Source organism: Ambystoma mexicanum, chromosome 1q, assembly GCF_040938575.1.
Source record: "Ambystoma mexicanum isolate Mex_15411 chromosome 1q, UKY_AmexF1_1, whole genome shotgun sequence".
Taxonomy (NCBI): Eukaryota; Metazoa; Chordata; class Amphibia; order Caudata; family Ambystomatidae; genus Ambystoma; species Ambystoma mexicanum.
In genome coordinates, this window is record NC_090922.1 from 807,272,250 (window position 1) to 807,298,985 (window position 26,736).

Here is a 26,736-nt window from a genome sequence, read left to right on the forward strand (position 1 = left end):
TAACTCATATTGCAAGGTCGCCAACCCATTAAAACCACTTTCTCAAGATATAGTTTGTGAGATCTTAAGCTTTTAACATTACGTTATTTGAAAATGTATTAAATTTTCTTGGAATTTATTATGTACAAGGACTAAAGTGGCTGAAATTGAAGACACACGAGGACAAGAGGTATATGTATAATATTGTAAAATATAATGTATAATCCATTTTTACATTAAAGTAATATTTAATATGTTTTAGTTGCTTCCGTAATGATATTTTGATGTAGGGATAAATGATTATTTAGGTAGAAGAGCAAATGTCAAGCTTAATACAATTTAAAAATTGTGTGTTTCAGCTTGGTCTGGTGGTCGCCAAATCCAATTTGACAGTTTCTGCAAAAAGGGTACATGACATAAAGGTTTTTAAACAAAAATTATTTATTTAGGACTTACTCCATTGATAATACATTTTCAAGTTGTAATTGATATATTCTGTGTATGTGCTATAAATTAAGCATGTTTATTTTCTCTTAAATTAGAGGCCTAGGACTAAGAGGAGCATAAAGTCTCAGACAACAAGCTTAACCAATGATGTTGGTTGCCAAACAGACATGACTTGGGAGCAGCTGCATGTTGAGACTGAGCATGGTTCACTCAAGATTCAGTGTCGTGATACAGCAGCCTAGTGGCCGGAATTTGAATTCAATGTCAGCAGTGACATATGGAAATTATGCCTGGATCATTGTTACACCAATAACGTCAAACAGAAGAGACGGACAACACAGCAGATGTTGCTGAATTTAGGACTTACTCCATTGATAATACATTTTCAAGTTGTAATTGATGTATTCTGTGTGTGCTATAAATTAAGCATGTTTATTTTCTCTTAAATTAGAGGCCTAGGACGAAGAGGAGCATAAAGTCTCAGACAACAAGCTTAACCAATGATGTTGGTTGCCAAACAGACATGACTTGGGAGCAGCTACATGTTGAGGCTGAGCATGGTTCACTCAAGATTCAGTGTCGTGATACAGCAGCCTAGTGGCCGGAATTTGAATTCAATGTCAGCAGTGACATATGGAAATTATGCCTGGATCATTGTTACACCAATAACGTCAAACAGAAGAGACGGACAACACAGCAGATGTTGCTGAATTGCCTGTAGAACCACCTACACAATCAACACGCTATAAACAAATTATTTCTAGGAAGCTAAACATGTTACCTGTTTACCCAATACATGTGGACATTTCGGAAGTATCACACACAGAAATAACTGAAGCATCTTTGCCACTAATTGACGATTGTGCTCGTGATGTGGACTACACTCTTCCTAGCGTTGAGGACTTATCCACCTCAATGCAATCGCAATGCACTTTACCTCTAGACGATTGGCTATTAAAGGAACCAAAATACATTACATTCAACTTCTGCCTGTTCGAGATCAGGAAAATGGTTAAATGCGATCATACATTGCGTCAGAGTATTTGTGGGGAGCCATTGTTGGAGTTTATTCGTTTAGTTAAAGGCACCAAAGTGCAGATTAAGGGTAACTGTGTACAGCACCATAACTCAATTGCATGGTCTGCTTAACCGATACTTGCAAAAGTGCCTGCTTGAAATGTACTTTGCTCATCTACATTGTTGTTTTGCGGATCAACTTTCAGTACACTTTCACGTTTTTCCAACTTTGTGGGACTCCAGTTCCTTTCAAAAACCCCAAACTACAAATATCAGAAGGATTTCTTGTTCCCCTGCTATAAGCCAGGTATGGACACTCGAACAGTTGTCAATCGACAATGCTCTCGCTGGAAAAAGGCTCTGGCTTGCTGATGATGGACAGTGCGACAGTCCTGGTATTTCTGCTAAATACTGCACTTACAAGACATGGAAACCAAAAGAATAGTGAGTTTGGTGGTTGTGCAGGTAACTGAATGTACATCTTCTGTTGCCATGGAAAAATATAGTTTCATCAAATCCATTCAACTTCTGCAATCGAGAGGACTGCACATAGACCTGATAGCCACTGACAGGCACGTTTCAATTGCCAAGGCCATGCGAGAGCAGTTCCCAAACATAAAACATCCATATGATGTATGGCACGTAGCAAAATCCATTTTGAAACAAATTATAGCTGCTGGAAAAAAGGCCATAGAAAACATATTAAATTGGCCACAGTCTGTAAGCAAAAAGTTTTGGTGGAGCTCAAAAACTTGTGAAGGATTTGTTGATATTCTACTTGAAAAATGGCGTTCAGTGATGCGCCATTGTTCTAACGTACACTCTTGGCAAGAAAAAACAAACATTTCCATGAATGTGCACATGGACCATTGAGCAAGGAGGAGAAGCATAAGAAAAGGTGGTCGGTTTAAGGCTCCCCGCCTCACCCAGCACTTCAGAAGACAAAATGATTTCAAAAGACATGAGGACTCACCCAATTCTGCCACACTGGGGATTTAGCGGTGTTGCACAATTTGTGCCTAAAGTACAGGCCTAAAAGGTTATATTTCAGCATAGACAGTATGGAGGCCAGAACAAGACTGGCTGTACTTGAACACACCAAAAACATTGAAAGGACACAAGCAAAAACTGCAGGAATGTTCAGTATGCCTCGTAACAACAAGGAGTATACCAAAAGAATCAAACAGTGGGTGGCAAAGCCAATCTACCAGCAGATGGATTTTGAATTTGTGAAAGATCTGATATTGAATGTGCTGGCCATGCAAACGCATGGAATTGAACCAGATTTTGTTTCTAGGGCCCAGGCTGTGCCGCGTAACATTGCAAAAGAGTTTTGCCCTCCTAAACTTGAACTTGTGGAAAGGTTGACTTCGATATTTAAATGATGTGAGGCAAAAACTGCAGAAATGTTCAGTATGCCTCGTAACAACTAGGAGTATACCAAAAGAAGGAAACAGTGGTGGCAAAGCCAATCTTCCAGCCGATGGAATTTGAATTTGTGAAAGATCTGACATTGAATGTGCTGGCCATGCAAAAGCATGGAATTGAACCAAATGTTTCTAGGGCCGAGCTTGTGCCGCGTAACCTTGCAAAAGAGGTTTGCCCTCCCAAACTTGAACTTGTGGAAAGGTTGACTTTGAGATTTAAATAATGTGTGACTCTCTTTACAATGTTCAACAAAGGCAGTTTCAAGCTTCTGCACAGTGCATGCAAGTAGTTTTCATTGTACAAAGAATTATATGATATTGTATTTGTATCGCGCCCATACACAAGAGCGCGATGAGGCAAGGGAGGGGAAACAAGGTAAGAGAACAAAACAACGATCTTACTAGGCCCAGTGACATTGAGAACGTGCAAGTGCAGGGGCTCTCCTGAAGGGGGAAAGTGCGAGGGGCAGGGGAGGAGTTGAAAGTGCTGAACACATGATAGAACAACAACAGGTAGTGTGGCCAGCTGGTGGTAAGTGCAGGAATAAGGTGTAGACAACGGGTGTCTGATAAGTGCTGGAAGGGGACTGTAGGGTAGCAGATACAGACCCAAGTGCAAGGGTTCCCAGGAGGAAGTGCGGGTGTGTGGCTGGGCGGGCAGGGATCTGGGCCCGTAATCAGAAGGTAACCAGGTGCCCGGTGCCAAAGCAGACAGATTAGCAGGGGAGAGGATGAGCTAAAGAATGAAATAGTATGTGACTTGAGAGGTAATTGATAAATAAATGTGCTTTTTAATTAATTACTTATTGTGAAGTAAATGATTTATTTTTCAACAATAAATGCCGGTATGATTATTAGTGTTTCACTCGAATGTACTCTGTCTCAATGCCAGCAAGACTGAGATCTTTGAATTAGGACTGCTGTTCGATCTTTCCACAATTAACTCTGGCCACCCTCCCTGGGCTCTCCTCTCTCCCCTTCCACTCAAGCCAGAAACCTTGGAGTCATGTTAGACACCACCCTCTCCTTCTCTCCTCCCCTGAAATATCTCCCAATTGCTCCCAGTGGCTGTAAGGATCAAGTTCAAGACCCTCTGCATTGTCCACAAGTCTTTCTGGGGCCGGGGACAACTCTGCAACCAGCTCTCTCTTCCTAAGCAGTTTCCTTCTCGAGCCTGCTGCTCATCCAACTCCAACTCTGAGGGTCAAACGCTTCTCCAAGCAGAGCGCGCGGGTAGATCTCTCTCCTCGACTGGTGCCTCCCTCTGGAACAGCCACCCTGCCTCTCTCAAACTTGAGCAAGACCACCTCAGGTTTTGAAAGCAACTGAAGACCATCCTTTACGTTTCTGCTTTCTCTCTCTCTTCCCTGCTGATGTTTTCATTCTGCGCTAATTGGTTACCTGGCCACCCTCTGAACCTTATGACCAGTGCTGCGGAATGAGTGGGATCCCCCTATGGAGCACAAGGGCTCAGGCCCTTAAGCTTAGGGGCAGCCCATGGGGTACCAAGTGGGGGAAGAAAGGCGCCCATAAGGCATGTCGCCCCCTACCCCCCCGTTTCTCTCCTGAAGCAGGACTTACAGGAAGAGCCCGACAGGGAGGGGACTAGGGACACAACAAACCGTGCTATCAGTCAGGTTGCACCTACACTGAAAACCCCAGTGTCTCGTCCTTCTCAAGGGGGACAGAATACTCTAACAATAAGAGAGGGGAAAGGCAGGAAGCCAAGCACATAGGTGCGAGTGGCTGTCGGCACAGGCCAGCCATTTGGGGGGAGGCAGTAACAATATGCTGGCATGGCCCCAGGGCATATTTGCCCTATATAGGCAGAGCGGCTGGAGCAGACTTGCAGAAAGAACACTCTGACCTAAGTGTCTCGTTTACCCAGATACCACCCACCCCTGGAAAAGGTACATTTGGGCAAGCACAGGTCGTTGTATGAAAGTCGTGGAAAAGAAGAGCAGGATAGGCGGCATGGGCCTGGAAGGAAACTGCCATCAGGCACAGGAGTGCTCACCAGCAATTTACAGGTCCCAAACACACGGACCTGGGAGCTCACGCTGGGGACACCCTGTGAGCAAAGAAGGGCAACTTCCATTTCCTGGCCCAAGTGCCTAAAGATACAGAACTAAGAAAACACTGCACACCATTTGTTGGGGTATACCCATAATACGAAGTTACGTTTTAGTAGTATTATGTTTAATAAAAAGCCACAGCCTTTTTATTACCAACACAAAACAAGTTTATGCGTATTGTGTTATGTATTTACTATATAGAATGCATGCCCCATAGGGCTAGCGGTTCCACAGCTTATGGGGACCCGGCTCCCTCATGACCAATAGCCCCATGCACTGCCTCCGCACCCCTATGGACTGTGTCTGCAAGCCCCAAAGTCCCCTGCCTGCTTGCACTTACTTAGAGCCGGCCATCCCGGCAGCGCTTACTCGAGCTAGCATTTTACACTCTCCCCTTCCCTCCCTCTGGCACTTCTCCTCTCCATCCCCCTTGCACTTCATCTGAATAAAACAAGGCCTAGTAAGATCATTTGTTCTGTTCCCCTTTGTCTTCCCCTTCCTTGTCTTGTCACGCATAGAAACTCCTGTGTACAGCTTTTAAATAACGGTGGAAGGAATATGTATTGCCAGTGTGCATTCTGAAAATGCGCCGGTGGCCTGTGCACATTTACATCTTACTGTGGAGGCCCACATGTGGATGACAACCAGACGCGCCTGCATCAATGTAGAAATCAATATGATTGCAGGAATAGATCTACACACAAGCTAATGAATCTCTACTGACATCTGCCTCCTTGCTCGACGTCCTTGCTCTCAACGAGACGTGGTTCAATGCCCGCTTTGTCACTGCTTTTGGCTCCCTCCTCAATGATATCTACAAGATCCTCTCCAAGCCTCGGACCAACCGATCTGGCATTGGAGGAGCCCTGATCTCCCCAGAGTTGGTCCTTACCTCTGTCATACCCATCCAGCGCTATTCCTCCTATGAAAGTCTTGCCTGCAAGATGGGTGTCTCTCTGACTCCCTCTCTCTCCCTTGCCACTATGTGGATAACCCCTGGCCCTGTGTCTGTCTTCCTTTCTGAATTGGAGGACTTCACACTCTCTCTTGGGACTTCTGCCTCCAAACTACTCCTTAGTGACTTCATCATACGCCTGAAATGCACTGTTTGTGCCTGTACACTCTTCCATGATCCCTATACATCTCTCCCTCATTATTATCCCTTCAGGCCCCAGCCATTCTGCCGGACAAACTATGTAGTGGGAACAGGCACGTTGATACCATCAAAATTGAAGTAAATATTATTAAATGTGGTTTACTTGAAATATTTTGTTCTTTTTCAGTACACTGATCACCACTAATATTGTTTATTTTTGTGGCATGTGTTACCAAAAACAAAACTGACTTGGGCATGCTGTGAACGCTAGATGATGGGTCCCATTGTTATGTGTCCTTGAATCCACAGCACTAAGAATTTGAAGGACCAAATGTGTCACAAATCCACAAAGAAATGATAATATTCACTATATTGAAAGCTTACACCGGAAAGTAAACTTTCTATTTTAGAAAACTGCCTTTCGAAGCAGCTGGTCCTCCATCACATCGGAAGAATGTAATCTCAAAACACAATTTAAGCAACATTTTAAACAATATTTATCCAAGTGTGGATGGAAAGTGTGCTGTGTGCTACATGATGAACGTTGGAACGGATGAATGTTAAATTTGACGCAAAGAATAGACATTGTGCATGTTAATTGTAACTTACATTTATAGCCAACAAAAGACTGTACTGGGTATATTCAATTATAAAGTGGGTTTGAAATATGTTTTTGCATTCTCGATTTTACATAGTTATCTGATCCCGATGTGTGCCTGTCATGGGTACAGCCTACTGGCCGACGGCTTCTTCAACAATATTTGGACAATAATGATCAACTACATATATATTATAACTATCATCTGTCCTTTCGCAGTTGCAGTAACATGGTGCAACATGGCAGCCTATAGGTTCTAGAAACGTGCGGATGTGAATGTGTTGATTTAATTCAATTTTAAAGCACTCATTTCTCTATAATGGAGCGCTGTGTGTAGATTACTCGTCGGTCATGGAACATAACTTTCTGCGAAGAAGGGAAAGACTTGGATTAATCGATCGATGATCGGATTAGGCATTGCAAGATCAGCGTTCACAATTATACCAAAGATGAGAACGATGTGACGTTCGCTAGCTATGATGAACTGTGTTCGAAATATTTAACAACGTTTTCGTGGACTTTACTATTTTCATTGTTGTGTCAAAATGAAAACTACTTGTTACACTCCCGACTTGCTGTTTTCTTCAAAATAAAATGGTTCTATCAGTTTTGTAAAATGAAACAAAAGTTTTGCGTTTTTTTGTGGATGTTTGTGTTTAAGTTCTTGGTTCTGCGTTAGATAACGTTATGACCTTGGTGATGTCAGGGTATGTCTGGCTACACTGCCCACTAAGATCATTGGAATAGGTGGAGCTCATCTAGGGCGTCTAGTGATGTCAGCGCTGGGGACGGGCAATCCGAATCAGTGCCGCAAGGGCACTTGAACTTAGGGCGATAGATAGGCAGATAAGAAAAGCACTAGATGGCGGTACCCGAGCAGTCGTTTTCGCATGTGTTAAAAAAGTGAGAAAAACTTGGGTAAGTTGTATTGGAAATTTATTTAAGAATGATCGATGTATGCTCTGAAATACATGCCCGATCCATTAGGCCAATAACATTTCTGACCAAACTACTCCTTTAATATTGCCTGTAATATTGCCTGTTGCGAGGTTGGACATTGGATGGACCGCTCACCAGGAGGGCTGGGTGTGTCTTTGAACTTGCTCATGCTTCCCTTAGCTACAGCTTCTCCTGACTTTGGATCTCTTCTCTGCTTCAACCATTCTGTAATGATTTTTTTTTTTTTTTTGAAATTGTAAATTGAAGTTTTTTTTCTCATCTTGTAAAAATCACTTCGGTGATTATATACTCGTAATAAAAAAAAAATAATAATGTTACGTAGTGTTTAAGGCTTGCTTGCTTAGATGTTGGGAAATAAGTGCTTTGTTTCTAAATTTAAAGGTGCTAGCAGGTCTGTTCTCTGGACTGACTAACCTCATTCTGAAGGAATTAAGACAAGAAAGAAAAAAGACTTGGCAATTTGCTGTCATGCCTGGGAAGTCGCTCAGACCTTGTGCAACAAATCTGTTAGTAATTTCAGTCAACTTTCGCAATAGGGCATTGTAGAATTGCTATGGATAAGTACTTTATCCAAGTTTTAAATGTTTTATTTTCTACGCAGTATCCAAATATTTTACGTGTGGGTGCTTTGTTCTGTGGTAATACCATTAACAGACGCAGACTTAAGGGCCATACATACTTGATGCCTTGTGCAACACTCTCATATAGGGCCCTACATACTTGCTGCCTTCTGCAACTCTCTCATATTTTGGTACATAACAATGTATATTTTTGATTTATTTAGGGCTCATGGACCTTTTTTCCCAAGAATTCTGAGACGTAGAAAAGGTCAACGAGACTTTGGAAAAGTTGTGACACACATAGTCGCAAAAATGATGACAACAGACATGGTGAGGAATAAAAGTACCTTTCGTTTTCGATGGGAAATGCTGATTAGCAAATATTTTTTCCAGTATAGCATTTTTTTGGTTGTGATATAACAGAAACATATTATGCAACTGTTTAAGAAATCCTAAAGTCACACCAGAAAAAATATGTATCTCTCCATCAGGGGATCTTCATTGATGTTCACATAATGAATGCTGCGCAGGAGCACTTTATAAAATATACATTGTTTTTATTGTTTTTAACAATCTTTCCACCAAAAAACACATTAGTGGTTTCGTAAGTACTGTCACGTCCCCTTTCCTTCTTACTGTACGAGGGTTCCCACACCCCCTTTGGGACCAGAGCGCAGCCATATGCACTGCAGCAGTGTTTTCCCATTTACATGTTGAAGGCAGGCATGGCTGTGGTGCGTAGATACAGCTTGCAAACCCCGTCCTATGGTGTCACCCATAACTCAGTCCCTTTTCTGCATGCACGAGAAAGATTTCCTTTGGTACGGCAGTTCTCTATCATTACGCTTTCCCAAAACATGTTTCTTTTCCACTTCATCTCACCCTGCCTTTTTTACCCCCGGTTCCCTGGTGTATGTCAACGTCTGACATTTTTTTCATTCTTTGGGAGTCCTTTTCTAATGTCGGGCCCGCATGCATTCCGTAGGGGGTGCTTTGGCACGGTTGGATTGGACTATCTGGCATTCGGCCAGGCCCGAAACCTATGGATGAATTAGTGGGCCGGTTCAAAATTTAGGCGATTGGGACGTTTTTTTAAGTGTGCTTTTTGTGCAGCCCAAATTAATGGCAAACGAGGATCACTCCAACAAGCGCATGCAGCTTGAAATCCCACATCTATTTGGCAGGCCTGGCTGATATCAATGCACGTGTCAGATCTGTGAAGATCGTGTCTGTTTAAACGCATGTGCAATTGGTCAGAGTACGTCTGTTCTGGTGTCTTTCAAATCTCCCTCATTGAGCGTGAATCCTTCCTGCCCTGCTTCGCGGCTCATTAATTTAATTATTTTACAAAACAGCGGACATAGTTATTGAAGCAACAACGGGCACAATTCGCTTTCTGACAGTTGCCGAGCTGACGTTTGCCACAGCAGATGCAGCAGACCCTCACAGGGTGGCTTGTCCTTCGATCATTTCTTGCAATCGTATTAAAAGAGCACACATGGGAGTCCTTTCTAACGATTTTAATTATGCTTCATTAGATTCCTTCCAGGCCCAACAGTACGTGAGTCAGGTAAGGTTTTCTTGAAAGAAAAAAAATAAGAATGTTGTTAGCTCGGATTGTGTCCGTGTTGATAGATCTCTGGCAAAACTACAAACACTGCCATTAAAAACACATCCAGTAACAACACATAACAGAGCTGTCACATTTCCCCTTGCCATGCATGAGGAGGGGAAAATGTTTCCTTGAATTTTGAGACCTGTAGTTTTCTAGTTTTCCTACATTTAAAATAGGAAAGAAACAACTACAAGTCCCATAAATACAAAAGAAAAAAGTGGCCTGAGTGGCTCTCGACTACAAAGGTAAACTTGAGAGGTCTAAAAGTAACCCTCAACAAGTCACAACCTTTGAATTTTTTCAGTTAAAATGGGCTGGGGCCTGAGCAGCTGACACATTTTTGCAGTCTTATGAAATATATTTCTTCAATTCGGGACACTTAATGTGTGCAGTGTGCACATTACAGGCTTGATTTGTTGACACTCTAAGGACATCACCCCCCCCCATCTCCACTACTTATCACGTTGTTGCCTTTTTACTCAGGTTTCATGACATTAGAGCCAAGCTTTCAAAATGCGGTTAATAGCTTTCCAGACAGAAATTTAGGGCCCGATTAATGGAATAAATCTGCGCCGTAAACCGTTTACCGATTCTTAAAACACATTGCGCGTAGCTTACCTGAGACCTGCGTTGAATTCGCGCGGGTCCAACACGTCACTGCGACACCACGAACGCCTTGCGCGACACGCCCAGTGAAGGCGCACACCGTCTAGCGCACACACCTAAAAAGGGGGCGGAACACGTGGAATGGGGAACAGCAAGCGTAAATGTGGGTGTTACAGGGGAAGTACCACAGGAAAATACTCGTAACGCCCACACGTGCGCCAACACCACGTATTCATGGAATCGAACAGGGCCCACCTATGTGCGGCAAAAGACGCGCAAACTCTGAAACACTTACGCCACGCGAAAGCAGGCGTAAGCATCACTGCATACCAAAACCAATGCATAAAAGTGCACGCAAAAATTAAACGCGCACATACAGCTACGATGAATGGACCATTTCTCGCAGCAGTGATCGTGGGACACCGCAGGAGGAGAGCCAGGGCCCGAATTTTCTTACCCAGGACCAGCCTTTTTGGGATGCCTGATGACCAGGTCTATGGCAGGTATAGGTTTCCACCTCATATCATCTTAGACCTGGTCAGGGAGTGGGAAGAGGACCTCACATCACCCACCCTGTGCTCCCAAGCACTGAGCCCCTTGGAAAAGTGGCTCATTGTACTGCATTTGTTGGCCACTGGGTCATTTCAGCCGACAACTTCCATAGTCGCGGGTGTGTCGCAGGCCACACAGTCACGATGCCTAGACCAGGTGTTGGCAATCATGACTGCACGCCCCTCAGTCTGCAGGCACATATACATGCCCAGAACACCCGCAGAAAGGCAGGCCGTGGTCCAGGACTTCTATGGGGTGGCGCACTTCCCTAAAGTGCTTGGTGCCATTGATTGCACCCATGTGGCCCTACGTCCACCTAGGGCCACAGAGCACATCTATCGCAATCGCAAGCACTGGCATTCCATCAACGTGCAGGTTGTATGTGATGCCAAGGGAATCATCACCTCTGTATATGCTAACTATCCAGGGTCCGCCCACGATAGTTTCATCTACAGAATGTCACCCCTACACCGGGCCGTGGAAGCTGGGAGGCATGGCAACACATGGCTCATTGGTGAGTACAAATGGCCCGCCAATTGCATGCATGTCTCACGCAGACTAAACCACATCACTGACAACCCATCTCACCTCCACAGGGATAGTGCCTACCCTCAGAGCACCTACATGATGACGCCAATACGGAACCCCACCACACCACCCAAGGTAACAAACAACACAGCTCACATTGCAATTAGGGCCATAGTGGAGCGCACATTCGGAGTGCTAAAGTCACGCTTTCGCTCCCTTGACCACTCTGGTGGACAGCTACTGTATGCACCACCAGTAGTGTGCAGGTTCATAGTGGCAGCATGTGTCCTGCACAATGTTGCAACACGGCGTGGCGTGGCGTAACGGTGGGCATGGTGGTGCCCCCACATCCCCAACCACATGCACGGCCGCTGAGCATGGGAGTGGAAAGGGCACATGCCAGGCCACAATCAATGACGACAAAGGGACAAAATCTATCCAAGCCTTACCACCCTGAGAATGTGGCCTCGGAAGTGCCACATTGTGTGCATTCCCTAGCACTAAAAGCAACACAATCTGGCGTGTTGCAGAAGAGACTCATGGAAGAAGGAGCTTACAACCACCACCATGCCAAAGCAACCATCTAAATGCTGGTATGTCACCCAAACCCCCACACAATTTATGACACCTGTCCCACACAACGTTCTATGGCATGCAATTCCCAAGCAGAGAGAAACAAATGGCCAACACATAACACCACTGTCACAAAGTGATCAACAATTAACGGACCAAGTCCATTAATCAACCCACCATGTCAACTAAACCCAACAATGTACACAGGACCAACAATTGGCCAGTACAACATACCAGACACACAGCACCCAACAGTGAAGCCCTCCTCCCATGACCAGACATAACTGCACTCGTGCTACAATGTGCAGCGACTTGCGCATGTCACCCATGGACATACATGTGTCCCAGACAACCAAAGGGATCATAATATTGTATACAGCCGTAAGGCCAACACCAATGTAGACAGCCATGCAAATAAATGAAGTTACCACACCAACACATTATGGGACTAAATTCACAAACCAAAAGGGACAAACAATCATGATTCCCACTAGGGGTGTATACACATGTTGGACTTGATACTGCCCACAGATATCATGGAAGCCCATTGCCAATGTGTAAGTTACTGTCACACAATGCACTCCTTGCAAGCCCATGGAAAGGGGAAGCAGGAGGCGCACATGTCTGGACCCCAAGGCACAAACAAGGAGGGTACCAACACGAGACAAGCCTGCATGGGTCCAGCTGGAAACCGCAGTGGATGCCTTTTGATGCCAAACGAAGCAACACACTGTAACATAAATGCACAATAGACACAAGAAGAAAAAAAGAGAAAAATCAATATTGCCCATGTGGGTCTTGGCGGGGGGGGCCCAGGAGGGAGGAGGTGCAGGATGCACACCAACACCCACATGTGTGGATGATGTGTGGAATAAAAAACTCCATGGGTTAATGGGCCGCACGGCTATCAGGGATCAGGAGACCTGTCGCTGCTGTCGTAATACTCTGGTGGTGCATCTGAATGTGGAAGTGACAAGGGAGGTTCACCACATATGGTCCGGGTCTGGTCCTCGATGGCAGTGGCCATGCGGGACTGAGATGCCTGCTGCTGTAGCCTGATGGTTTGGAGGTCTCAATGCAACACGTCACGGGATGCACGCAGTTCCTCCGTGATGGCACGAGTCTGTTGCAACTGCTGTTCAGACCGCCTACTGCTGGATGCCTCGAGTGCAGCCAGTGTTGTCCTAAGGGACCTATACTTCGACCTCAGGGCTTCTCTGTGGGCCTGACCCTCTGCAGCCAAGTATGCGTGCAGATCCCTCAGGTCTGCCCGTCGGCTCCTGTTGCTGGCCAGCATGTTCAGCCTGTGTGAGCGGCATGTGGACCGCAATGCCTGCTGCTGGTGCTCCACCTGTCTAGCCGGAGGATCATGAAATTGGCCAACCTATCCATGCCCTGAGCCAACATTTCCTGTGAAGCTGCCTGTTGTGCAACAGCATACATGGACTGCTCCCACACAGTAAAGCCAGTCAGTGCATGGCCACCGCGTTGGAGGACCCCACGCCTGCCCAGGCAAAGGGAACCTGGCCCTTCATGTGATGGTGCTGCCTGTGGCTGCAGGACTGCATCCCTCCCCTGATCAGCTGGCCCAGGCCCAGGAGTCAAGACTGTGGAGCATGGCCCTGCAGCCGTAACCACCACAGACGGACACACCAACACTGACTGGCCCTGTGAGGGGTTTCCCCCCCCTTCAGACGCTTGGGATGCAACAGGATCCACACTCCATGCACTCACCTGCGACATCACAGAGGCATCCATGTCTGTTTCACCACCGGAGCCATAGGCTTCCTCAGAGGTTGACTCAGACTGAGTCACGTCCAGGATGGCTTGCAAAACCAGTGGATTGTCATGGGCTACCACCCCACGTCGTCCACTGGTGGTTGGTCGTGGCTCACTATCCTGTACCTCCTCCGCCTCCTCCTCTGCCTCCAGTGCCTCATCACCGGCACATATACAGAAAAACACATGATAAGTCATGGAAACAGCATAGACCATACATAGCCACCACAATGTCGACAGGCAAGACATCAACCTGCCCTGTCACAATCTCACACACATACGCAGTGTCAATGCAAAAGATGGACAGCATGAAAGAAGACATGGACATGTGTGGGAAGGTTAAAAACACATTTGGTGCATGGTGCCCAGCACCTGATCCAACCATGCAGCACCTGAATGGCATAGTCCATTAACCATCATCCATGATGTATACACACATATGCCACGTAGCATACCCATGCCTTGATTTGCTAAATGCATCGGATGTAACATGCATATCACTGTCACAGAGAATACAAAGAATTTCCCAATTTGGGAAATCACGTCCCATGCACACTTTCATATATCTGGAATACCAGACCAGCAATTAATATTTTGATTGAACAGTATTTCAAATGATACTTCAAAAGAGTAATTATATTGTGTATATTATAAAAGCAACAGTATTAAAAGAATAGACATTCAATCAGATGGGGTCACAAGAACCATTCTTCATTTTATTCATGATGGTAAAGCTGTGGAGGGCCGAACGCGTTTCGAGTCAATCAACACTCTTCATCAGGGGCAAATCAAATTCTGGAAAAAGATATATGTACAGTATTTACATCAAATATTTGTAAGAACACGATTTCTTTAAATCAAAAAATCGTAGGTCTAAAGTAATGAATCAAAAAGCCATTTCTCAGTTCATCTGGTAATGTAAAGTCCTTCAACATTGTTTAGGACAATATGTCCACAGGTTGTAGCATTCTATCATACAAACTCTAGTACAGTGGTGCTGTAATTGCAGTCAATATTGAATAAGACGTACATCCTGAACAATCCTTGTTAGTAGTAAACAAAAGAGTCTACTAAGAGACATGATTCGGGTCAGAGTACCAAAGAATAGCAAATAAAGAATATCTGGAAAGTCTAAAGGACTAACCTTGTGATTTTTTCAAAAAGTTTCTTCAATTGGAGAAAGTTCTCCAGATTATGGGGCCGAAAATGCAGGAAGTAAATTCGCAAAGCTTGAGCGATGTACCCTATCTATGAAGAGAGGGTGAACGTAAGTGGCGTCTAATCATAACGATCTAAGTGCGGAAAAAATAGATGAATTACAAAGATTGACTTACAAAGGTCTGCAAGATGGTGTTCTAACAGGAGAGTTCCATCATGAAGGAATTGCAGGAGGGTGTTCTAACAGGGAAGTCCCATCACTAAGGAATCCAGGACTTAACTGGTGTCTTGGCGGTAGTACAGGCTCTAAGAGATGCCAAGATATGAAAGAAGGAAGCAAAATAAGTGCTTCAGGATGCCAAAGTACTAAAAAGTGTCTAAGCCAACAGAGGGCTGGCTGAAAGAGGTTAGAATAATCTTACCTGCAGCCTACAGTGTTGCAACAAGGAGACCGGAAACCGAGGGGCCGTCCGACTCCATTTGCAACGCCGTCGGTGTTTAAATATGGAATCACTGCATGACGTCATTGCGCGTGTGACGTCCTGCAGGAATCCGAAGGATAAATGCACATTTTAAAAGAGGGTACCATCTAACCATGCAAGTACTCAAATTTGGGTCAAGGCAGAACAATATTTAAATAAAAATGGACTACTCAAAAGAATATTCTTGTAGTGATGGATCATGCGCGCCTGTGTCTGTTTACTTCATGATGTCATCACGCCTGCACGTCGATGACGTCATTTGTAAACAAACCGGCGTTCATATTGTGAAAACGTCCCAGGGACCAAGGATGGTCTGTAATAATGTTATAGTGTTATAAGACAGCCAGTTGTTGCCAATGACCAATGGTTCGGAAAATTTCATGAAAATAATAATAGAAATATTTCTACTATGTCAAAAAATCTATAATGCAGCTGCATTTCTTATGTGTATACCTGCACAAACCTTTTGTAAATATTACTAACATTTTCTCCATGCAGACTTTTTTCTGAATATCGGACACATGATTCTGTATGGTTATATGGCAGTTCCTCCTATATTATATCATCCACCTTTGGGTATTTTTCCCACACGCTGATTTAGCATTGTCTACATTTTTAAAGTCTTAATTAACAGTAAGTAACAGTAAATTTGAGTCCTTGCATGGTTAGATGGTACCTCTTTTAAAATTTGCATTTATCCTTCGGATTCCTGCAGGACGTCACACGCGCCAGCGCGTGATGACGTCATGCAGTGATTCCATATTTAAACACTGACGGTGTTGCAAATGGAGTCGGACGGCCCTTGGGGTTTCCGGTCTCCTTGTTGCAACGCTGTAGGCTGCAGGTAAGATTATTGTAACCTCTTTCAGCCAGCCCTCTGTTGGCTTAGACACTTTTTAGTACTTTGGCATCCTGAAGCACTTATTTTGCTTCCTTCTTTCATATCTTGGCATCTCTTAGAGCCTGTATTCCGCCAAGACACCAGTTAAGTCCTGGATTCCTTATTGATGGGACTTTCCTGTTAGAACACCCTCCTGCAATTCCTTCTTGGTGGAACTCTCCTGTTAGAACACCATCTTGCAGACCTTTGTAAGTTAATCTTTGTCATTCTTCTTTTTTTCCGCACTTAGATCGTTAAGATTAGACGCCACTTACGTTCACCCTCTCTTCATAGATAGGGTACATCCCTCAAGCTTTGCGAATTGACTTCCCGCATTTTCGGGCCCCATAATCCGGAGAACTTTCTCCAATTGAAGAAACTTTTTGAAAAAATCACAAGGTTAGTCCTTTAGACTTTCTAGATATTCTTTATTTGCTATTCTTTGGTACTCTGACCCACATCATGTCTCTTAGTAGACTCTTTTGTTTACTACTAACAAGGATTGTTCAGGATGTACATCTTATTCAATATTGACTGCAATTACAGCACCACTTTACTAGAGTTTGTATGATAAAATGCTACAACCTGTGGACATATTGTCCTAAACAATGTTGAAGGACTTTACATTACCAGATGAACTGAGACATGGCTTTTTGTTTCATTACTTTAAACCTACGATGTTTTGATTTAAAGAAATCGTGTTCTTACAAATATTTGATGTAAATACTGTAGATATATCTTTTTCCAGAATTTGGTTTGCCCCTGATGAAGAGTGTTGATTCACTCGAAACGCATTGGGCCCTCCACAGCTTCACCATCATGAATAAAATGAAGATTAGTTCTTGTGACCCCATCTGATTGAATGTCTATTCTTTTAATACTGTTGCTTTTCTAATATACACAATATAATTACTCTTTTGAAGTATCATTTGAAATACTGTTCAATCAAAATATTAATTTCTGGTCTGGTATTCCAGATATATGAAAGTGTGCAGGGGACGTGAGTTCCCAAATTGGGAACTTCTTTGTATTCTCAATGTTCTGTGCAACCTAGGTGTCAAGGTTGCTTCTCTCTCCTCTGCACCTCGAATTTACTTTGGAACTTTCTTACCATCATCTTGATTATCCTAGAGATTCAACTATACTTTTTCTACTATGGTGTGCCACAACTGTCCATTTCTCTCTTACCACTGTCACAGAGCCATGAATGAGGGACATGACATGACATTTAACACAAAAACTCCATACACACAAGTCCCACAAGGTGGCAAGATGCAAGGCTGTAGTGAAATGTTGAATATGTACACACACCTCCCATGAATCCATGTCACATCGACACCAGTCAAGTCAAAATGCACGTTGGAGGTGATCCCAGTGGATGTAAGTGGAAGTAGCCTGTGCACCACAGGTGAACATCACACAAATCAAACACAATACACTGACAACCCATGGGAATGTAATGGCCAGGTGGAAGTGCATACAACATGTGTCAATAGCGTGAAGAGTGTTGCAGGTGTACATCCAACCTCCCCTGAGTGTGGTGTATGGCGTAGATGAAGTGCATGTTTAAAACTGTCGGCTCAGAGGCCGGTGCCTGAGGACAGTTGGCGAGCACAGCGAGTAGGAGCACATATATTTTGCTAGAGGACTTTGCAATACCACACCACATGTATGACCTGGCCCCTGGAGACTGCGGGCTGCCGTGGGGAGGTGGGGAAAGGGAGGCCACCCCAGTGGAGGTTCCGCTGGCCGGCTGAACATTCAGAGACGTCAGAGATGAGCAGAGAGAGGGACAATGTTGAGTGGCATATGCTTACAGCCCATCAGACATCATGGGTTTGATCAGGAAGAGGGCCAAGAGGTCCTGGACAGAGGGTGTAACTGGAGGATTGAGCAGGTGTTCAAATTTCTCCAGCATTGGATCTTTCATAGATTCAGATGCTTGAATATTCCGTTTTTTTTTAATATACATACATTGCTACCTAGAAATGCATGCACAGAGCCCATTATGACCTATGAGCCATTCTATTGTGTAGTCCCTCCACCTCACTTTGGTCCTTTATGACTCCAACCAATGAGGTGGCAGGGTTTAAGCTCCGCCCCAGGCAGCCATCTTCAGATTTTTCACTGCAGTCTAATTGACGCAGGGAATCCTCAAGCTCTCTGAGCTTTTTCGAATTTACTTCAAATTTTTCAGTAGTGTATATTTTGTATATACTCTACCACATTCTTCTGGCTAGGGGCTATCTCCACTGGTTTTTGGGGTGTCAAAAAACTTTGTTTTGACCCAGAATTCATCGAGTGAACTTTCTCTTCAGATGGCTGACCATCAGACTACCAAGAAGCCTTCCCTCTTCAGGGATTCCTCGAGGCGCAAGAGAAAGGTGGTTTACATGAAAGATGCCCATGATCATTGTATATACTGTCTTTATCCTCATGACATTCAGAAATGTCACATTTGCAAGTCTTTTTCAACTAAAACTTTACAAGACAGGCATCGAAGACTTCTTCTGCATTTGGAAGCTAAGGAACTTTCTTCTGATGAGGAATCTGCGAAGACAGCCCCTGTTCACTCCAGCAAGTTGGCTGAGAAGCAAACTTCTAAAAGAAGGGCTTCTTCAGTGGAAAGGAGCTCCTCTCCCAACCCCAAGAGCAAGAGGAAGCTGCAAATGATACCATTCCTTCCTCCCCTGGACTGTACAAGCCATAAGACGGTAAAAACTACTTCCAGAGGTAAGGAGGAGTTTGCAAAAAACCAGAGGGGGTGGGCAGTCGTCCACGGAGAGGCCGTCTACGAGCGGCAGTAAAGATAGAGGCCCGTCAACCACCAAGCATTCGACGGCATCCTCATCGACGACCACCATGCAAACCGCATCGTCCACGACTAAGTCCTCGTCAGCGAGTTTATCGTCTACGAAACAATCGTCGACGAAGGAGGCTCATCACTCGTCCTCGAAGCACTCGTCCACAAAACATTCGTCCACGAAGCGCTCATCGACGGAGAAGATACCGTCCACGAAATCTTCTTCCATGCATTCGTTGACAGATAAAGGCAAGCCACCGTCCACAAAATCTTTGCCCACGGATCCGCCGATGGCACCGCAAGTTCTGTTACTGACAGAAGAAATAGGCTCCAAAACGCCCCTCGCTGACGCCACAGTTACGCCAACCAATGAGGAAAGTCTCCATGAGTCTTTAGAAGCGCCGCCTCAGTTTGTGGACGCTCTTGTACCAAAGGGAACACAATTATCTCCCTTAGGAGAAATGCCGGAGCTACCTAACGTCATTCTCCAAGAGGAATTTTCAGACACTGAGTTTGTTGAGGAACAACACTGTCTTACACCTAAGGGACACAGTCCTCCTCAGCAACCTACTACAGAGATGCCTGCTGATCCTTATGATCCTGTGCTAATGTTATCAATGCAAACGATCATTGAAGAGTTCAACAGACGACAAAATGAAAAAAGCAGGACAACTGTACTGAGAGAGTCTAACCTTCCGCAGAGGGAGTTTTCACCTCAACAAAGCAACCCAAGACATTCGCCTTCCAGGAGTAGGCCACAGAAAAGGGTGTGTTCACCCGAGCGACTGCGCAGGTCTAGGAGCAGGACACTCAGTGCTTCACCGACAAGGGTCCCTTCTCCGGCATTCTCGCACAGGACAAGGTCTCCAACTAGAGATCCAACGATTGTACCATCCTCTGTTTCGGTCTCAGACTGGCAAGAAGATCCTTTCAGAGAGTTTTCTGAACCGGAAGAAGGCGAGATCACGCAAGAACCGGACACTAGTGAATGGAACGATTACATTGTCGAAAAGCCCAGAAAGAAAGATCTCCCGGTGGTTCTTCACCACCGGATGATCTAGTCTCTTTTCATACTATCATCGGCAAAGTCGCAGAATTGTTCCAATTACAGGTCACATCGGAGGAGAAGAAGTCGGTGCTCTATAAGCACACCGACAAGCGTAGGAGAACTGTTACTACCATTCCTTGCCTCAACACCATTTGGGAGTCCGGTTCCAAGATGTTGGCCACACCCTTATCCACTCTGGCTCTAGTTTCCAGGACAGAGAAAAAGTACTCGTCTCCGGAGTCTGCTCCTCTTTGTCTTCGAGGTCATACAAAACCAGATTCGGTTATCACAGTAGGAGCTAGGAAAAAGTTGGCCAGTCCAGCAGCACCTCTATCAGCCCCACCGGACAAGGACGGTCGCAAACTAGAGGCTATGGGCAGGAAAGTGTCCGCATCAGCCTCGCTTACCATCAGGGTGGGCAACGCGCTGGCCATGACGGCGAGATTGGACCGCAAGCTTTGGCTCTGTATGTCCAAGCGGGCCAAACAGCTGCCAGTAGAACTCCAGGAGGAAGCCAGGTCGATTATCGCCGATGGGGAAGCAGCTTCGGATCACATGATTGATGCTGCAGTCGATGTGGCGGAGTCAGGTTTCCGGCAGAGGGCCCACGGTACAGTTCTGAGAACACAGGCCTGGATGAAGGCTACCAATTTCAGACCTGAGGTCCGAGCGCAGATTTTGGATATGCTCTTCGATGGTCAAGAACTCTTTGGAAAAAAGATCGATGACCACCTCAAAGACGGACACGGCACGTGCCATCCGCTCCTTGAAAGAGAAAGACAAGGATCGCCAGTCGTTTCGTCCCTTTCGAGGTTCATCCTCGAAGTACAGAGGTTTCAACTGCCCTTCCTACGGCCAGAAGTCGCAAGGTAGTTCATACCAGGACTCCAAACACCAATCTTCCAATAAGTACACCCAGAGAGGAAGACGGGGCGCCGCTCAAGGGAAGTCGCAGAGCAAGCAGAACTGACAGTCTAGCTCCTCCCCCTCAACGTCACACCCCGGTGGGGGGAGGGTGGAGCCAATTCTACCAACGCTGGCAGCCAATAACATCAGACAAATGGGTGTTACAGGTGGTGCGCGATGCACACACCTTGGAATTTCTGGACCAGCCCCCTTCCTTACCCCCGGCTCGGCGCAGGGTACATATGTTAAAGCAAGTCATGTCCGAAATCCAGAAACTGCTGCACAAAGCAGCGATAGAGCCATTATCTTACTCTCTAAAGCGGAAGGGTTTCTACTCCCGTTTCTTCCTCATCAAAAAGAAGAATGGTCAATGGCGACCCATCTTGGACTTGAGGGCGCTAAACAAATAGATCAAGCGCATCAAATTCAAGATGACAACTCTGCAAGGAGTGCTCCCATGGCTAAACATGCACAATTTCTTGGCCACTCTAGACTTGGAGGGTGCATACTTCCATGTACCGATCCATCCAGCACACAGAAAATTCCTCAGGTTCACTGTGGGCGATCTTCATTTTCAGTTTCGAGTGCTCCCGTTCGGTCTGAGATCAGCACTGAGGGTGTTTACAAAATGCCTAGCACCAGTGGCTGCAAAACTCGGGAGGACAGGGACAGAAGTCTTTCCATATCTGGACGACTGGTTGATAAGAGCGAGTTCCGCCTCAAACGAGCGCTTGGCGGTTTCAAGGACAACAAATCTCCTAAGAGGGTTAGGTTTCGCCATAAACGAAGCGAAGTCCCAGAAAGACAGTTTCTTTCCTGGAAGCCGATCTCGACACCAACATTCTGAGAGTGCGACCGTCGGCAGAAAGAGCATCAGCAATTCTCCACTTGACTTCTTGTTTCTTAAGGAGAGAAACGACATCAATGCGCTCCTGGGCATGATGTTCTCATTTATATTCTTCATACCAAATTGCAGGCTCGTTCAGGAGGCGCTGGACCACCAATGGAAACAAGCTCTTGGTTCTTGGGAGGACATCGTCCAGATTCCTACGTCCCTGCACAGGGCTCTTCGATGGTGGAACACTCCGCAGAACCTTTTATAGGGAATGCCGTTTCAGGTACCAACGTCGACCCTTCTCTTAAGGACGGACGCGTCTCTTTCGGGCTGGGGCGTTCATCTTGCAGACCTACAAACCAGGAGCTCCTGGTCTCCCCAGGAGTCACAACTTCACATCAACGTGTTGGAACTCAGGGTCATTCGGTGGGCACTGAAAGCTTTCTTTCCGGTAGTAGAGGGGCAGGTACTCACTGTACAGACAACACAACCTCCATGCACTACACAAACAAGCAACGAGGCACGAGTCAGAAATCTTGTCTTAAGAAGCTCAACTACTATGGGCATGGGCCCTGCATCACAGAGTCCAAATCAAGGCGGAACATCTTCCGGTAGTGGACAATGTCCTAGCGGACAAGCTGAGCAGGGACTACACGTCTTCTCACAAATGGGAGCTGGACGGGAAGGAAGCCCAACAGATTTTTGCCTTATGGGGCCATCCACATCTCGATCTTTTTGCCAACAGAGCCAACAAGAAATGCAAAAGGTTTGCCTCCAGGTACCCAGAGAGTCAGTCAGTAGGAGATGCATTCTCAGTGGATTGGACGGGGAAATTCTTATATGCCTTTCCCCCCTTTCCCCTCATCTCCAGGATACTACGCAGACTGAGAGAGCAGAAATGTTCTATGATCCTAATTGCACCGGACTGGGCACGGCAGGTCTGGTACTCGACCCTACAGCACCTGTCCCGATGGCCCCCGATTCGCCTCAAGGCGCATCACTATCTATTGACGCAGCAGAACCGCAAGGTCCTCCATCACGATGCAGCGAGCCTGTCTCTCAAGGCCTTGGTTCCTGAGCAGCGCAAACTGATGAATCTCAATCTGCCTGCGGAATGCTGCGATATAATCAGGGCCTCAAGGGCACCTTCTACACGCATCACTTACACTAGGAAATAGACTTGTTTTTCCAAGTGGTGTGAGACATATGCTCTTGATCCTCTCACAGCTTAGGTTGAGCAAGTACTTCCCTACTTATTACACTTAGCCAAAGCAGGTCTTTCGTTGTCGTCAATCAAGGTCCACCTGTCAGATATTACGGCATACACAACGACTCCGGAGACGCAGTCCTTACTTTCCCTTCCGGCCGTTAAGGTCTTCCTTAAAGGACTTCTGCGAACATACCCACCTAGCCCACGCCAGTCCCAACCTGGAGCTTGAACAATGTGCTAACAGCCCTCATGGAGCCTCCTTACGAGCCCATCCACATATGCGGCATAAAATTCTTGTCATGGAAAACGGCTTTCTTGATAGCCATTACTTCTGCCAGGAGGATCAGTGAGTTACAAGCCTTATCTTCTGAACCTCCATTACCTTGTTCCATAAGGACCGTGTCATTTTAAGACCACACCCTAAGTTCCTTCCGAAGGTAGTATCGGAAATGACGCTCACGGAATGCATTGCCTTACCAACTTTCTTCCAGAATCATTCTTAGGAAGCAGAACGAACATTGCATTCTCTCGACATAGCAAGAGTTTTAACGTTTTATTTGCAAAGGACTAGAGAGTTCCGTTCTTCAAATAGACTGTTCATCGCTTTCTCTGGCCATACAAAGGGCCAGCATATTTCCAAACAAGGTCTGGCACTGGGTCTCCTCTTGCATCTCCCACAGCCATCTAAAGAAAGGCGACCCCCTTCCCAAACCACCCTCCGCGCACTCCACCAGAGGGAGAGCGGCGTCAACAACTTTCCACAAAGGGGTGGCCTTGATGAACATATGCAGAGCCGCCACGTGGAGCACTCTGCACACGTTCGCAAAACACTACTGCCTGGCTGAAGATACCAACAAAGAAACAGCAGTTGGACAGGCAGTGCTCCGCCATCTGTTTGCATAAGGTAGGACCAGCCTCCTTTCCCGGAGTATGTAACCATTGTGTTGCTGCATAGTCAAGGTTTGATCAGAAATGTTTTCTGTATTTGCATATATGGATATGATGGTGGCATGTTTTTTTTTTAACTGCTTGGTATTCTATTCAAGCATCTGAATCTATGAAAGATCCAATTCTGGAGAAGTCTTAGTTACTTACCTGTAACTGTATTTCTCCAGCGTTGGTATCTTTCATAGATTCACATGCGCCCACCCTCCTCCCCTGAGAGGCTGCTCCTACGCTCAGCATCCATCATACTGTAGTCTAAGGTTCAAAATCTGAAGATGGCTGCCTAGGGCGGAGCTTAAGCCCTGCCACCTCATTGGTTGGGGTCATAAAGGACCAAAGTGAGGTGGAGGGACTACACAATAGAATGGCTCATAGTCGATAATGGGCTATTTGCATGCATTTCTAGGAAACAATGTATGTATATTTAAAAAAAAAAACATTTTTTAAATAATTATTTTTTATCACTGAGGATTCCCAGTCTGACAACGGGTAATATTGAAGCATCTGAATCTATGAAAGATACCAATGCTGGAGAAATACAGTTACAGGTAAGTAACTAAGACGTCCATTGTCATAGAGTGCAGCACATCGTGCATGTTTAGGCTGCAGGACAACAAGAATGTGTCAGACCACCATGACATGGTACACCCATGGTAGTCATGTGAATGCATGCAGAACTGCCAGACAATCAACACACGGCCATGACGCAACATGTCCTTGACACACACCCATCACCACTCACCAGATATTGCCTCATAATTTGGAATGTCCCCCATGCCCTGGATCAGCTCTGCATCAATCATCTGACTAGTGATGTCCTCATGTGGAGTGAGTACTTCTTTCTTCACTGCTGGTCCACCTCCAGTCACCAGAGTGGAGGAATAGTTGGCACCCAGCTTATCTTTGGGTCTGCGCCGGAGGTCATTCCAGCACTTCACTGCCGCAGAAGCTGTGCGCCTCTCAATGCCCAGGGCGCTGATGCGATCAACGACACACTGCTAGTGGGCCATACGCTGGGCATGCGTATGTGTGCTACCTGCCTGCACAAGCATGTCAGCTGCGTATTCCCGCACGTAGTCCAAGAGCATATGGATCTCTGCATCACTGAAGCTCCTCTTCCTCACCGTACGAGTCCCCTGTGCAGTGCCTCGGGACTGAGCCTTTTTGTCTACTGCCCGCTTACCCTTCCTGCAGGGTTGTGCAGTCCCTGTGTGCCTGGGACCACTTGGGTCAGTAGGGGCTGGAGCACTGGTGGACCTTGAGCGTGGGTGGCCGGCGCTGCAGCTTCCCCTGCAGCTACCAGACCCTGGCTGGTCAGGCCAGTCAGGCCAGCAGATGGAATTGCTGGCCCTGGTTCGCTGGCGCTGGTGGCAGGTCTCTGCAGCACACGCCTCTTGGCCTTTGGAACATGGACATGTGCCCCTTGGTCTCCCTGGGCCAGGACCATAACAGGCATGGCAGGTGAACCCTGAGCCTGGGTGGCCGGCGCTGCAGCTGCCACTGCAGCTACCCGACCCTGTTGAGAGGGGGGCATGTCCCTCCCTACATGGACCGGGGAACTCCGGATCCCTCGGCCACCTCTGCCAGCTGCAGCACCTCGTCCCCCTTGGCTACCTCTGCCAGCTCCAGCACCTCGGCCCCCTTGGCTACCTCTGCCAGCTCCAGCAACTCGGCCCCCTTGGCTACCTCTGCCAGCTCCAGCAACTCGGCCTCCTCGGCCACCTTTGCCCCCCTTCCCACTTTTTGCCCCCTGTTAAAATGGATTTCTGAACTCTGACCTGGCGGGGCAGAGGTTCAGAAGGCCAGCCTAGTTTCTTGGAACAGGGTAACCTCTGGACAAGCCAGACCAATCAGGGTAGCGATGGCGGCGGTCAAGACTAAGTCTCAAGAGGGGTGAGGGTGACTGAAAGACCTCAATGAGCACACAAAGCAAGGATACTTACAAATTACTCCAGACAGGTGTTATACTAAAAATATAGACACATTTATTACAAGGCCTTTGTAACATCGACCATAGCAAAGAATCACAATAATACTGAAGTAAACCAACACATCACAATCAATACAATATATATACAAGACTGAGGGGTCTAAGGATTTAAAAGCACAAAATATGTAGACCACCTAGATGGGGAGGAAAACAGGCAGTGCAAGTAATCATTAGACCCAGTCGACATCAGAAATTAACCTAACTAAGAGGCAGTCCAAGCCCTACGAAGAGAGGAGCCTTATGCTCAATAGTACATGCACGCGCTTGTGCCAATGGACAAAATAGGGTCTCTTCAAGGGTCTATGACAGTTCAGGAAGGTGGATGAGGCGATGAAGAACAAGTCCACACTATTCAAGCAAGGCCTCCACTTGCGGGCAGAGGCAGGGTGAGAGTGCGGGATGGAGCCGCTATTTCGCAACAGTGGTAGAAAAGAAATGGGTTCCTGCGCTAGGGGCCACCGGTTGGGGAATGGACTACTCACCGGTCCCTGACGCAGGCAGACCCAGACTTCGCCAGTTCAGTTCACTTTGCTGGCAGGTTTGCTGGCAGGTTCGGTTGCGACAAACAGGACGTCTCGATACCGTGTAGTTTTCGCGGTAGCAGCTTTCAGGGTCAAGGGGGTCACAAGTGCAGGGAACTTGCACAGGTCGTTGCCGCAGCAGGGCA

At 46.2% G+C, this 26,736-nt stretch overlaps 1 protein-coding gene across 1 annotated transcript in view; it reads left to right on the forward strand.

Moving 5' to 3' along the window:
- The window catches only part of SHCBP1L (SHC binding and spindle associated 1 like), a 1,561,452-nt gene that overhangs the window by 833,802 nt on the left and 700,914 nt on the right, over positions 1–26,736 (forward strand). The window contains exon 6 of the mRNA XM_069635012.1: positions 8,384–8,489. Within this exon, the coding sequence (XP_069491113.1) occupies positions 8,384–8,489 (106 nt within the window). The remainder of the gene's footprint in view (positions 1–8,383; positions 8,490–26,736) is intronic.